Source organism: Gigantopelta aegis, chromosome 3, assembly GCF_016097555.1.
Source record: "Gigantopelta aegis isolate Gae_Host chromosome 3, Gae_host_genome, whole genome shotgun sequence".
In the NCBI taxonomy this organism is placed as follows: domain Eukaryota; kingdom Metazoa; phylum Mollusca; class Gastropoda; order Neomphalida; family Peltospiridae; genus Gigantopelta; species Gigantopelta aegis.
The window spans coordinates 65,170,665-65,185,996 of record NC_054701.1 but is presented as its reverse complement, the minus strand read 5'-3'; the positions used below and the strand labels follow the sequence as shown (position 1 = coordinate 65,185,996).

General features: G+C 39.2%; 1 protein-coding gene across 1 annotated transcript; it reads left to right on the top strand.

Annotated features, from left to right (window-relative positions):
• Window positions 1–2,762: 2,762 nt before the first annotated feature.
• On the top strand, window positions 2,763–7,452 carry LOC121391737 (zinc finger protein 431-like). Its single transcript, XM_041523265.1, has 3 exons — window positions 2,763–2,895; window positions 3,669–4,234; window positions 5,346–7,452. The coding sequence occupies exons 1-3, from the start codon at window positions 2,768–2,770 to the stop codon at window positions 6,890–6,892; spliced, it is 2,241 nt and encodes a 746-aa protein (XP_041379199.1). The 5' UTR covers window positions 2,763–2,767; the 3' UTR covers window positions 6,893–7,452.
• Window positions 7,453–15,332: the final 7,880 nt, after the last annotated feature.

Genomic DNA, 15,332 nt, shown 5'->3' with positions numbered 1-15,332 from the left:
TCAGATGTACTCTCTCTCTCTCTCTCTCTCTCTCTCTCTCTCTCTCTCTCTCTCTCTCTCTCTCTCTCTCTCTCTCTCTCTCTCTCTGAGGTATCCTGTAAAACATATAATTTCAAATTATAAACATTTACATATTGTTTCGGAAACACCCCTTACCTAAAGCATAATCCGCCCCTGATATATATATATATATAAGGGGATAATAGTCAAATCTGTCTCAGCAGCCACATGTAATCAGTGGTCACCTTCCAAAGCGGCCACTGGATCCCAAATCGTTAAAATAACTGTTTTAAAAAGGCCACAGTAAATATAGTTACTGTTCTATAAAAAGCATTAGTCTGAACAACAGCGAAAAAGTGCAACAAATAACATAAACTCACACCTTCACGAATAGTACAATTTTACATTTTTACCCGGTACAGTGTATCAATTAAGAAAATATGACTGCAGTCTGGAAGGTATCTAATTATCTCTGGGTCGGCTAAGCTTGATATTGGTCGATTCATCTACTATGACAATACACCGCACGAAGTAGTAATTAATTAATTAAATTGAAAAAAACCCCAACCCAAACCCAGTGTTGATATGAGAATGAATTCCAAACGGTTACATTTTACTGTTACATTTCATTTTTTTTTTTTTTTAATTTTAAACCTACATTATTTTCGGTATCTATATAAGATTTTATTTTGGGGATTTTATTCCGAAAAAAGATAAGTACTGTGTCTTGAGAATGCAACTCATTATAAAAGATGTATAGATGGACAGGACCTTTTTCTTTCGGTAGCAAATAATAGTCAGAGTATTTCGGTGATCAAGACTACGTCAAGGTTTCCCGGCATATTAGCCTTGATTACAATGGAATCGGGTAAGATAACGATGTTCTCCCAGAGGGTGCCGATTCTTTAAGAAAATACTTGTAATCAGATATTTTGTTGATATCTTGCCAATGACTGTTAAAAGTATAAATTTTTATTAGCAATCTGCACTAAATACTAAACCAGCGACACAGATCTCCGAAGGTTTGACGCGCTAAAATCGTTTCCCATTGAACAGCGGTGACAAGCCAAAATGCTACCCCTGTACAAAAGGTTGTTAATGCTCCGTGTGATGTTAACAATTTGTGGGGTCATATTTTAATGTAAAAAATATGTCAGTTAAATGTAAATATGGACAATACATATATTACCGGTAAATATAATATTTACATATTTTCTTTACTGTAAATAATGAAACCAAATATAGTCAACATAGTTTTACTGTGATTAAAAATCTTATCATAATTAATCACTAGTTATGCAACGTGAACAGAATTCGCGCAAATTTCCATTTCTGCCTCATCGAAAAGTATACCTAAAATACATGAAGAAATGTCTAACATTGATAGCACTAAGATGAAAGTTAATCCTTTTCGCCATCCCTTGTAACGTTTAGGCTAAATTGAAGCTATGGTGTTGCATATAAACACTACAGTCATAACGTGCTCAACTTTATAACAGAGGTCGAAAATCATATTAATAAATTAAGATATGTGCATAATCATGATCACGTTTGATATACATGTATGATTGTAACAACAAATAATTTTTAAAATGCGCCCTTTCACATAAAATAATCCATTTGTTATTTATATTTACCCTTTCGGTGTTTATAAGCAGGTAGGGCCACAAAAAGTACGGGTTGATTGGTGAACTTACCAGAGACGGATCCATGATGTTTGGGTAACTTAAGTTTTTTAAAAAGGCACTCGACGGGCTATCGATTTTCGCTAAATGGACCTTTGCTGTACGTTAGAGTAACCAGAACCCAGCTGCCCAAAAACCAATACCTATTAATTGTACTAATTAATAACCTCAATATTCCACAATGTGCAGCATAACACGTTTCGACGCCATTTTTAAGGCATTATGCAAGTAACCTAAACAAACAGGTCCGAAGAATGACATTGAATTTGCACATGACTTAGTTAATACACAAGACATATATAGCAGAGATAGAGAAGAAAACAAAACCGGATTATCTATTCCAAATGTTTAAAATATTATAAATACTAGAAACTGGGACTCCCATGGTACTACATGTATATAGCTGTCGACTGTCAATTTAACAGATATTGTGGACTCCTAGGATTTGATGACAGGAACCTAGTTGTACTAAACACGACTACGTAGTAAACACATTCACATTACAATTTCGACATTCCCGACTTAGTTATGCAAATATTGTGTGTGGGATCCATTAGTTTGTAGTCATTAGAATTAAATATAAAAATAGAGAAATGTGGCACTGTGCCTTTGAGATAGCACCTTTAAGTTAATCAGATCGTTTAGAAAGATTATTAAAGATTCTTGCTGACATGGCGATATTTAAACCATATTAAAGGGACATTCCTGAGTTTGCTGCATTGTAAGATGTTTCTGACTAATAAAATACTTCTACGATTAAGCTTACATATTAAATACATTTTCTTGTTTAGAATATCAGTGTCTGTATATTCAATGTGTTTGTGGTCGTCTTAATATTTATAAGAAGCCCAAACTGGATTTTGTCTTCAAATAATTTGGAAATGTTTTGGAAATAAAATTAAATGTAGCCTAGTACACATATTAGAACGATCAGAAACACATTTAATATATAGCCACTAATATTTTATGCAGAAAAATATATTTGATATGTAATTACAATCGTTAAAAAGTTTCTGTTAGTCGATAACATTTTTAAAATTGCCGCAATTCTTTAATTCTTATTTTTACAGACACTGACAATAATGGACGGTCATTCAATATGTGTTATTAAGGTGCGACGTGATGTTCTACTGCAGTTTGAGCACATACAGGACAACACCAAGTTAGACGCCAATGCTCAGATGGAACTGTTTTTTGAGCTTTTCAATTGGTAGGTTTCGTCTGAGAGATTTCTTTTTTTATTTATTCAGTTTTCGATATAGAATGTCACTAGTTATGATGATGTCATCCTCTGGATCTTTAACACAGTGGTGTAAGCTGTTATAACCAGATCTCTGCAAAGGATGAATGAATGTTTAACGCCACCCCAGCAGTTTGCAAGCGGGTGCGTAGCCATAACTAGGTTTGTGCGTTTGTGTTGCGTATATGCCCACGCACATGTGTGTGTGTGTGTGTGTGTGTGTGTGGTGGCTGGAGGAAGGACAAATCGAAAGGTGCTCATTTTAGTTAAGAAAAGCCATTTGTTTTAGCTGGAGAAGACGCTACATTGTTATGCCCCAATTCTATTTTTATTACTCCCCTAGTTATTGTAGGCTTGGTACGGTCTTGTAGTATGTGTTGTAGGATTTTAACGAAGACAGACAAACAAATTCTTAGTTTTCTAAAAACTTTTTTGTTTCTTTATTTTTTATAATTTTAATTACAAAATATTAATTATACACATCAATGTGCTTAAACCTTAATGGAAGCATGAAAATAAGTTGAAATGAAAAAAATATACATCAAATATTAAATATTAAATATAAATATGGTTTAACGACTGATCTAAAAGGTGAATCTATATTAATTGAATTCAGTAGGAACATTTTATTCAAAGACATTACCTGCCAATTGACACTTAAATATTTTATTTTTAAATATTATATACTAATATTTACAAACAAAATGCAAATGTATTGTACAGAAAATTGGTTTTCATTTTAGTGTAACGGCAGTCCTGTCATCAAATACAAGTGATGGTATATCTTTGACCAATGTTTTGAAACATCTTGTAAATGATTCACTGAAAGCTATCCAGAACGAAGCAGCAGTTGGTGTACATGGGAAAACCCCAGTAGAATGTACACTGGCTGGTATTCCAGAGCTAACAGGACCACCATCTAGTAGCTGCCAAGACGATGACGATCCTAAAGTCGCATCTGACTCTGATAATACTGACAATGGTACAGAGATGACAATTACAAATTCCCGTACCTCGCCTCTTGCGAGAAAAGTAAGAGGTTCCACAGTCACCAAAAGAGGCTGTTTGAAAACATTAGGCACCAAGAGAATTTCGTCAAGACAGAGGAAGTTTCAGGTTACGAAAGATGCAAGAACGAAAAACAAGCCTAGATCTGCAAGGACATCTCTCAGCGTGAGAACAGTTCCCCCAGTTAGTAAAACGAGAGTGGGTGTAAAGGACGAACGTACTGTTTTGGAAAAAGTTGGTAATGATGGGGAAGATGATTCCACGGCAGAGGTGAGCAGTCACGAAATGGACAGAGAAACAGGTTTGTGAATCTTTAATATCACTAGTCATGTCAATGGATCTCAACGGTTTGCTTTCTGTTCCTACCGGTGAGGCAGGATATGCTCATCTTCCCGTGATATCCTGATATCATCACTGTTATGACAGTGATTCATGAGTGCATGTTATCACAGCTGTATTTATTTCAATCAGTTCTGTCCACTACTAGTTTTAATTTAATAAACTAGTCTGGGAGTGGTAGTCCTCTTTGTGACGGTGCAAGAAAGATGAAATATCGGTAATTGATCTCCTCGGGAGTGGCTGTCCTCCTACTAACGAGACACTAGATAAAGATTCATGGATTGTATAACTATTTTACAAAATGCCCATTTGACTGTGTATTGTGCAGATACATGTATACGGCTCTGATCACGTACTGCGATTTTGTTGTTCAGATTATATATAAAAATACCCCAAACAATAAAGATGCAATTTAGTTAATCTGAACGACAAAATCGCAATATACTAGTATATTCTTTTGTTTTCTTTTTTCTATTCCTCTGTAACTCCTTGATCAAAGTGTATCGAAACATTTCTTAGTGCTGATCAGTAAAATGAATTGCCGGAAGACTGTGGCGAGTTTCGCGTCTCACGCTAAACTGTTAATCATTTATGGGGCAGACAACTGGAGACATTGTCGTATTAATGTTTGTTCCATTTGTTTGTGAATGGTGAACGGTTTTGGTTTTTTTGCATCAGAAGGATCTGTCACTATCGTTTGTTAGGGAAATTCTTTACATGTAAATTATAAAAATATATACATAAAAAATGTAATGGACTGGACATAATAACACCATGCATTTTTATGATTTTCTTTCCTTTTTTTTGAGTGAAAGGATGGCATGAACATTTATTCATACACAGGAACATATTTTATTATAATGGACGGAAACAAGCCTAATTCTGTTTTAGAATTTTAATGATTCCAGTGTTCTCGCTGGTGACCCTTTGCGTTTTGCCGCCCTCTTTTACTTATACTTATTATGAGTCCAGCTCCATGAACATACTTTAGCTGCACCATACTAGCTTTGGCTAGCTTATCTGTGACCATTTTAAACAGTTATTGTAAAATTAATTTGTTTTGTTTCCCCCAGATGATGACAATAATGCTGATGATACTGATGACTATTATAACCCTGCTTCTGCTGGTGAACTGTATCCAGGTAGTAATAATGGAGCTGCTGATTCAGAAAAGATTCCTCCCTGTGCTGTAACAAATTACAAGTGTCAGCTCTGTGACAGAGGTTTCAATTCCAAGACTCTTCTATCTGTGCATATTGCTGGGAACCACATTGAAGTGGACAAGTCGGATAAAACTGAATGCAAGTTATGTTCAGTCACATTCAGTTCTAGACATAAACTGCAGATGCACAGTAAGAAGCATCACAAAGAAATAACAGACTCAGATGAAGGGCAGAAGAAGAAGAAAATTACATTTGAGTGCAACATTTGCTCTAAAACGTTTACATCTCAAGCTTGGTACACCACGCACATGACAAAGATACACAAAGATGGCGGCAAAACAAAGAACCTCAAAGCCTTTAGCTGTCAGGAGTGTCCGCGAACATTCAAGTCACACTCCGGCTTATGGCTTCACGTGGACAAGTGCCATTCTGGGAAAAGCTTTGTCTGTAACATCTGCAACAAGGCTTTGTCGGATGCTCCTACGTTGAAGAAACACATGATATGCCATGCGGACGTGAAACAGTTTACCTGTAACGAATGTGGGAGACAGTTTTCCTTGAAGGCTTATCTGAGAGATCACATGAGGACGCACACTGGCGAAAAACCTTACAAATGCAACATCTGCGGTCGAGAGTTTGCGCAGACCGGCTACCTGACAATACACAAGCGACTGCATTCCGGAGAGAAGCCGTACACCTGCGACGTATGCGGGAAGCAGTGCTCCCAAGCTCAGCACCTCAAGCTGCACAAGCGATCTCACACTGGGGAAAAACCTTACAAATGCGACCTCTGCGAGAAGAGCTTTACGCAGGTGTCGAACCTGCACACGCACAGGCGGTCGCACACGGGCGAGAAACCCTTCAGCTGCGACGCGTGCGGGAAGCGGTTCGCGCAGTCCTCCCAGCTCCAGACACACGCGAGGACGCACACTGGCGTCAAGCCTTACAAGTGCGAGCAGTGCGGCAAGGAGTTCACGCAGAACGTCAAGCTCCGCGCTCACGTCCAGAGACATCTGGGCGTCAAGGACCACCTGTGCTCCGCGTGCGGGAAAAGCTTCTTCTCCGTCCACGATATGCAGAAGCACAAGCGGACGCACATGGTCGACAGGCCTCACAAGTGCGACGTGTGCGGGAAGGGCTTCATAGAGGCAGGGTACCTCAGGGCTCACAGCAGGGTGCACACCGGGGAGAAACCCTACATATGCGACGTGTGCGGCAAAGGATTCCGACTGATGGCCAAGCTGAACAGACACAAACGCACGCACCGCGAAGCAGACGTGAGCCGCCAGACGACCTTCCAGCAGTCGCAGACGACCTTCCAGCAGTCACATTCACAGACGCACTGTTACACTGCCGTGGTGGACGCGCCGGCTTCCGTAACGTTTCCAACGCCATTTCCATACATGACGTCCGCTTGGGATAGAGATGTATATCCGCCAGCACCACCCCAGTTATAAGTTTCCATCGGATCAAACTGCACTGCTGGCCTTGCCATGAGTAGGACCCGAGGTAGACATACCTCAACCTTCAATGGATATAAGCATGTGAAACAAGTTTCAAGTTATAAGGATAGGACATAAGCCCGTACGAGACGGTGGTGTTTGTCAGGGGGTCAACTGTCCTCCAGTGTTGGAGCAAATCTTCGGATTCGGGTGAAAACGATGGCGATGGTGGGACAAAAATTAACTGGCCTCAAACGTTTTCACCTTATTACCATCATTCTGCTCTCAATAATTGTTGTAATCCGTATATTAAAATGTGTAAGATTTGTTTGGATCCCAAGCTGTTTAGTAGTAATGAATGCATGTTATAAAGATTTGAGCACTTTTATTTAATTGGGGCAAAAATCAGCCCCCTTCACCGACACACGCACGCACGCACGCACATGCACACACACATGTCCGTAAGCCTATGACCGATTAAGGCGGCGTTTCCATGTGCTCAATTCCAGTAGACTCAAACATGATTCTACTACTAGTATATGGTTATAGTAAAGTTTTAGCTTTCTATTGGTCTGGGGGCGAGACGTAGCCCAGTGGTAAAGTGCTCGTTTGATGCGCGGTCGGTTTGGTATCGATCTCCGTCAGTGGGCCCATTGGGCTATTTCTCGCTACAGCCAGTGCACCACGACTGGTACATCAAAGGCCGTGGTATGTGCTATCCTGTCTATGGTATGGTGCATATAAAAGATCCCTTGCTGCTAATCAAAAAGAGTAGCCCATGAATTGGCGACAGCAGGTTTCCTCTCTCAATATCCGTGTAGTCCTTAACCATATGTCTGACGCCATATAACCGTAAATAGAATGTGTTGAGTGCGTCGTTAAATAAAACAGTTCCTTTCGATTGGTCTGTTTTTAAAGTAAAGAAAAGGAATAATGTGCTTAGCAAGACACTAGCGCCCAGGTTTACAAAACGATCTTAGCATCAAGATCATCTTAGTACATAAGGTAGTTGTGCTCATAAGGCAATCTTAGCGCGGCTCTGAATATATTGTGTCTATTTTTGTTAAAGGGACAGTCCTGAGTTTGCTGCATTGTAAGATGTTTCCGACTAATAAAATATTTCTACGATTAAACTTGCATATTAAATATATTTTCTTGTTTAGAATATCAGTGTCTGTATATTCAATGTGTTTCTGGTCGTTTTAATATTTGTAAAAAACCCAAACTGGATTTTGTCTTCAAATAATTTCGTACGTACGAAAAAACAATATTTTAGAAAATAAGATGAAATATTACCTAATACAAATATTAGAACGATCAGAAACACGTTTAATATACAGTCACTAATATTTTATGCAGAAAAATATATTTGATATGTAATTACAATCGTTAAAAAGTCTCTGTTAGTAGATAACATCTTAAAAAGTGCAGCAAACTCAGGAATGTCCCTTTAACACGCGTGTAACTGCATGCATTTACACTTTCGTTTAAAGGCATACTGTCACAGACCACTGACCTGTTTTATGGCCTAACAAAGTATTACTTAAAAATTTATATATTTTATTTGTCCATAAACGTACTTTATTCAACCATCTACGTAACCACCATACTCCACCTATTAATGATATTTTGTAGAAATAATTGAATTATGGCAATGGTCCATAATTCAAAAACTAACATTGCTGAGAGAGTGGACATGGATTTTACTCCATCATGATGTAGTTAAAGTGATGCAATAGTTAGATTTGGTCTGTAAAAATTATGTAATTTTTTATTTATTATTCATTAAAAGAGAAATAAGGTCCTTAAATCTGTGACAGTATGTCTTTAAGAAAGACGAGGTTCGTAAATTCATCCCATTTAATTTTAAAATACAGCCGTTATGTTCGCACTGTATGGTTTATTGGTTTACTTATTTTGTTTCTGGAATGACAGTAGAAATCCGATTATCGTTCGCATCTTCCACTACATGATAGCACATTCTTTTAAATATATCAGTCGCGGAGCAGTGGATGGAACTAGAAAACCACCGAGGGGATGCTCTACCAGTGATTGCCTCGCCTTATCACCCACAGACCGGAGGACAAACAAAACGATATAACAGAACATGGTGTAGCATGTTAAAATGTTATGTTAATGAACATCAAAATGACTGGGAAGAAACGTTGCCATACATGTTTGTGTACAAAACAGCGTGAGGAAGAAATGTTTTATTTAACGACGCCACTCATCACATTTTATTTACGGTTATATGGCGTCAGACATATGGTTAAGCACCACACAGATATTGAGAGAGGAAACCCGCTGTCGCCACATCATGGGCTACTCTTTTCGATTAGCAGCAAGGGATCATTTATATGCAACACCCCACAGACAGGACAGTACATACCACGGTCTTTGTTACACCAGTTGTAGAGCACTGGCTGGGACGAGAAATAGCCCAATGGGTCCACCGACGGGGATTGATCCTAGACCGACCGCGCATCAAGCGAACGCTTCACCACTGGGCTACGTCCCGCCCCTACAAAACAGCGGAGCACAAGTCAACGAAGAAGACTCCCATTGTTCCTTGTTTGTGGGAGATCTGCTCGGCTACCTGTGAAACTAGATATTCCCAGCGGACCGGACGTTGAATCGAGCGATTTAGCACTGAAAAACAGATATAAGGTCTTCGTTCAGCTCTCTTTGTATAGAGAAGAAGCTAAAGACAACATAAAGATTGCACAGAGAAAGCAAAAACGGTATGACACAAAGGTGAAATGTGTAAATTTCAATATTGGTGGCAAAGTTTTGATGCATAACACGAGAAAAAACACCAGAAAAGGTGGTAAACTTGGCGCCTGCTGGAATGGTCCGTACATAATTAAGTCTGTGAACAAAAAAGGAACTTACAATCTGCAAGGTTTCAAAATTCAGAAACTAATAACTTGTAGTAAATTCCTTAGTATGAAATAAAAGACTTTCCCTGTGAGAAGGACTATAGGCTTAAAGCTTTTTCCAAGATGGAGGAGAAAGGGTCTTAACCCCTATTTCCCTCACTCCCGGCATCGCAAGTGTATGAATGAATGAATGAATGAATGAATGAATGTTTAACGACACTCCAGCACGAAAAGTACATCGGCTATTGGGTGTCAAACTATGGTAAATGTAAACCCAATGTCGCAAGTGTATAGTCCATGGGCCAAAAACCGAGTCCCCCCCCCCCCCCCCCCCAAGGGATTTTTGGAGAAGTATATTTTTGATACTCTGATTTGAATACGTCGCTTCACAGATATACCCATCTTGAAAAATGCCTAGGGAGGGGCGGGGGGAGGGGGTTATAGTGGGCCCACGTTCTAGTATGTATGCTATGTGTTAATATTCAAATTTTTAAAAAGTGACCGTATTTGTTAGGTTATTCCTGTCCCGAGTCAGACCCCCGATCCTATCGGAGGCCGGACTCGAGGATAGGCGTGTTCGAAACCCTAGTGGTATATGGACACGTTAAACCAATTACTAAGCCAAGTATGCACACTGGCTTATCTAAAGATGTTTTATTCAGATCTCTAGTTTTGATGACAAGTAGAGACAACATCACTTTCAGATTTGTGTATTTTCTGAACCGCTCAATACCACTGCTGTCAATCTTCTGTACTATATCAGTTGATTTTGGTGTGTTTTGAGTATCGCTGACGACAATGCTTGGCACACGGTGGCCGACGTATCGCAGGGACCATTATGTCCTGTGACAGATACATTACCAGAAAACACGCACTTCAACACACTGGGGGAAAAAAACTCTGTGCCATCCGTACAGTGATTACATTGGTTTGTCAAGACGTTTGATGATGTGTGGAAGTCGATATAAATACAAATATAACAGAGTGACTAGATAAATGGAGAGTAGTAACACACGCACGCACGTACACACATATATACAGACAGACACACAGACACACACACATAACACGCATACACACAACACACACCTAAACACACACTTGAACAAACACACACACACACAAACGAAAACACACTAACAAACGCACACACAAACGAACACATACACCTAAACACGCACACACACACACACACACACACACACACACACACACACACACACACACATACGAACATACATACACACACACACACAGACATCATCATCATCGATTCATCATCATCATCATCATCATCATCATCAGATTGCCGCTTGTAACATCCTATGTTTAAGACAAATCTATAATTAAATTTAACAAATTCGGCACTTCCTGTTTCCACGCTATATTCACAATTTATGATAGCCGTGATTACAGCGCCGTGGTTAATGGCATTGTTTTAGGGAATGACAATTTCGTATGAAAACAAATCTTTGCATTTTTTTTTAGTCATTGCTAATCATTTATACGAGAAAACAGACGCGTCACCGGAGGCTTGGGGAGGAAGCAAATCTTCGTTTCTTCTTTTTTCTTTCTTTTCTTCTTTTAATTTCTGCAGGGTTTTTTACTTTGAACAAAATATATCCAGAGGCGGATCTGGGGATGGGGGGGGGGGGGGGCCGGCCCCCCTAAATTTTGCCATAGTTATAATTTTACTATATATTATTTTTTTTTATTTTTTTTACGATCCCCCTCCAAACCTCCCCCAAAGTTCCCTTGGCATTCCACCTCATGTCACTGCCCCCCCCCCCACCCCCCACCCCCCCAAATGGATTTTCTGGATCCGCTACTGATACTGGCTGTACAATTGTACTAGTTCATTAAAAAAAAACTTTAAAAATAATCCCGGCGGCACACATGGAAGTAATAATACTGTATATAGTTAAAAGCTGTAAAAGCTGACGTCTCTTGCGTTACACCATACTATTCGTTTCACAATAGCAGACGTATTGCATACCAAGCTCTGACACGAATGTAGAGATTTAAAAGTATACTTATATCCATGCCTGTAGGAACCGGGTGACTAGGGGGTGGGGTGGGTGGGGTGTCACAGGCCCGTTGCTCGAGGACGGAAATGTACGTATTTTGTCCTACTCTATATACATAAAGATAACAATATTGCTTGTGCCCCACCCCACCCTCCCCCGATATTGTCCTATCGTTGCATTGATTTCGTGCAGTTATGGAAATCAATCTGATTAAAATTAGCTCCACTATTACATGTGGATCTAACACCAGCCAGTTGGAGCTCATGTCCACCAATCAAAACCTTACTTGCAGAATCCTGCCAGTGATTTAAAAATAATTTGAAAACATTCAGAATTATCCTGAGGGTATACGACATGTTTCGTGTGAATTACGAATGCCTTAAAACATGTTTTATTTTATAAAATAAATAATTTGTAATGTAAAACTGAAGACTGATTTAGTTTGGGGTTTTTTATAAATAAATAAATAATTTTTAATGTAAAATTGAAGACTGATGATAACCCACCCCGTACGTACTGGTATGGTTCGCTGTACTGCGGCCACTAAAATAGACTCGCCCGATATTTTTAGAATTTGTATGCTCCCAAATAACGTTATAAAAGGCGAAGTGTGACTGGTCAATATTTAAATTATTATTTACAGACGAAATGTTACCTGGACATTGGGGACTACGCAGTGTTGTTAGCAATCCGATTAAAATTAGTTCTACTGGTCTAAATAAGGCATTCGTAATTCACATGAAACATATCGTATACCCTCAGGATAATTCTGAATGTTTTCAAATTATTTTTAAATCACTGGCAGGATTCTGCAAGTAAGGTTTTGATTGGTGGACATGAGGTGGTATGGAGGTGGACCCTTTTCCTCCACTGAAAACTGGGGAAAAAACCCGCCAGGGGCAGAGGGGGGCTGGGCCTCCCCCCCCCCCTTTTATAAACAAATTAAACCAGTGAGAGAGGGGGCGCCCAAACACAAATAAAGCGCCCCTACAGCTCTCAACCAAACAGGGAACCCTTTAAGGAGGTACTAAGGGGGGTTCTTCACAGAGGGATGGAGGGGGTAACCCACCCCTCTCCCTACGTAGAATTATTAAAACCGATCTCAAGGGAGCTAATGGCCCAGCCATCTTCTCTTCGGTCAGGACGGACAATCCGGATATACCTATCTCGAACGTAACGGTTTGGGGTAATGGGTATCTGGATGTCCTACTGGTCGAACCCACGGCGGCGGAAACCATACGGGTTAAGGGGGTGGAACATCGACTACACCCATATCAGGCCAAACCTGTTAAATGCGCCAGGTGCCAAAAGTGGGGACATTTAACAAAAAAGTGTAGAGCAACCAGAGAATTCCCTGTCTGTTTTCGATGTGGGGCCGCCCACCCCAGGAGGTCCCCGGACAATCCTTGTACAAGACCGCTGTCTTGTGCAAATTGTAGGGGAGCTCATTACACCCATGACAAGGGGTGTCCTGATTATAGGAGGGCGGTCCGCATCATGACGGACAGGATGCCCATTCCAAAAAAATCTCGGGAAGGTAATATGGCGGGGCCCTACCCCCCCCCCCCGGGTTTGGCAGCTGGCGCAAAATATACTAGCAAGACTGAGTCTGGTAACAAATTTAGCCAACCAGTCTCTGCTCTTAACTCATACGCCGGCGTAACCTCAGGGACCAATCAATTAAAGTCAGACCGCATAATAACAGCTCTCGATTTAGTTAGGATACTTTCTGGACTATTTTTGACCCGAGAGAATAAAAAGGTCCCGACTTCTAAATTCTCTGCAGATGACATCCGGATGGCCTCTAGTGACGCCTGCGAGTTGCTTAACATAAATTTAGCTATCGAGGTTGACCCTGGTGCCATCGAAGCACGTAATGTTGCTTGGTACAGGGCCAGAGACCTGGTAGCACCGGAGCCACGGAGCAATGATAATGTGGACTAAACTGTTAGATAAAGTTAGTCCCCGGGAAATTAGAATTGCTCCGTGCCTCATCATGCAGATAGGCCCTATAGGCATAAATACGATAACTAATAATATTAATAATAATAATAATAAACTTATCAACCAAAATGGTTTGAATATATTACAGTGGAACGCTCGTGGTCTGCGCACCAATGGCCCTGAATTAAAAAATTATATTGACCTTAATAAATTTATTGATATTATTGCCATTCAGGAGTCCCTTTTGCCGAATAATTCATTAAAAAATAAAAAAGATAAATTATTTACAGAATACAAAATTCCAGGATATACAGGACTCTTTTTCAATAGTGGCAATAAATCCACGGGGGGAGTAGCTACCTTTGTCAGAATTGGAATTTCCCACTCTCAACTTACTGTGTTTAAGACGAAGCCAGAGATTGAGGTGTTGGGGGTGTCAATTCATACTAAAAATAACAATATTAATATTTTTAATTATTATGTTCACACTAGACTACCAGGTAAAAAATTAAGTTTAGATGATTTTGTAAAACCAATAGGAATTAATAATACAAATTTAATAGTAGTGGGGGATTTTAATTGTAAAAATATTTTATGGGGGTCAGATTCAACTAATTTACAAGGTAGTTTAATAGAACAATTTATGGACAATTTAAATATGGCGTGTTTAAATGATGGAAGTTCCACATACTTATCAGACACCCACCATACCTGGTCTTGTTTGGACGTATCGTTTGTTTCCAAAAATCTAGCAGCCAAATGTGAATGGGAGATTCTTGATGACCTGGGTAGCGACCACCTACCCATAAAAATTAAATTTAATATTTTAGATAGCTGGAATAACGGAAATAATAATATTTAAAAAAAATGGAATTTAGATAAAGCTAATTGGGTGGACTATGGTCACATGTGTGGTCTCCTGGATCATGAGCAGATTAAAGACAAGAATATAAATAAATTTAATGATAATTTGATAAAAGCAATTATAGAAATAGCTAATAAAACAATACCAGTTTTTAGTAAAAAAGGTAGTCGCTCTTCCGTCCCGTGGTGGAATGAGGAACTATCAAAACAAAAAGCCGAAAGAAATAAATGTAGACGTAAACTAAAGAAATATTTAACTTTAGAGAATATACAGAAATTTAAAGAAAGTAAACATAAATTAAAATTAAATATTACTAAAACTAGAAATGCCTCATGGCACCAATTCTGTAGTTCGCTAAACAAGGATTCAGATGTAAAAGAAGTATGGTCGAGGATTCAAAGGATTCAGGGGAGGTCTACAAAAAATAATAGTATACTTAAAAACAGTAAAGTTTATATTAATGATCAACTAAAAGCTAATGTTTTAGGAGCAACATTTAGACAAAACTCGGCTACAAGTAATTATTCAATGTTTTTTCAAACTAGAAAAATTAAAATGGAAAGAGATAGTCCTATCCCCCTTGAAGATCATAGCCCAGATTCTGACAGACCTTATAATGCACCCTTTAAAATCTGGGAACTGAAAGAGGCTTTTGGTAACCGTAAAGGCTCAGCTCCAGGGCCAGATAGATTTAGTTATATATTTTTCAAACATATGCCTGCCAGAACCCTCGGACTGTT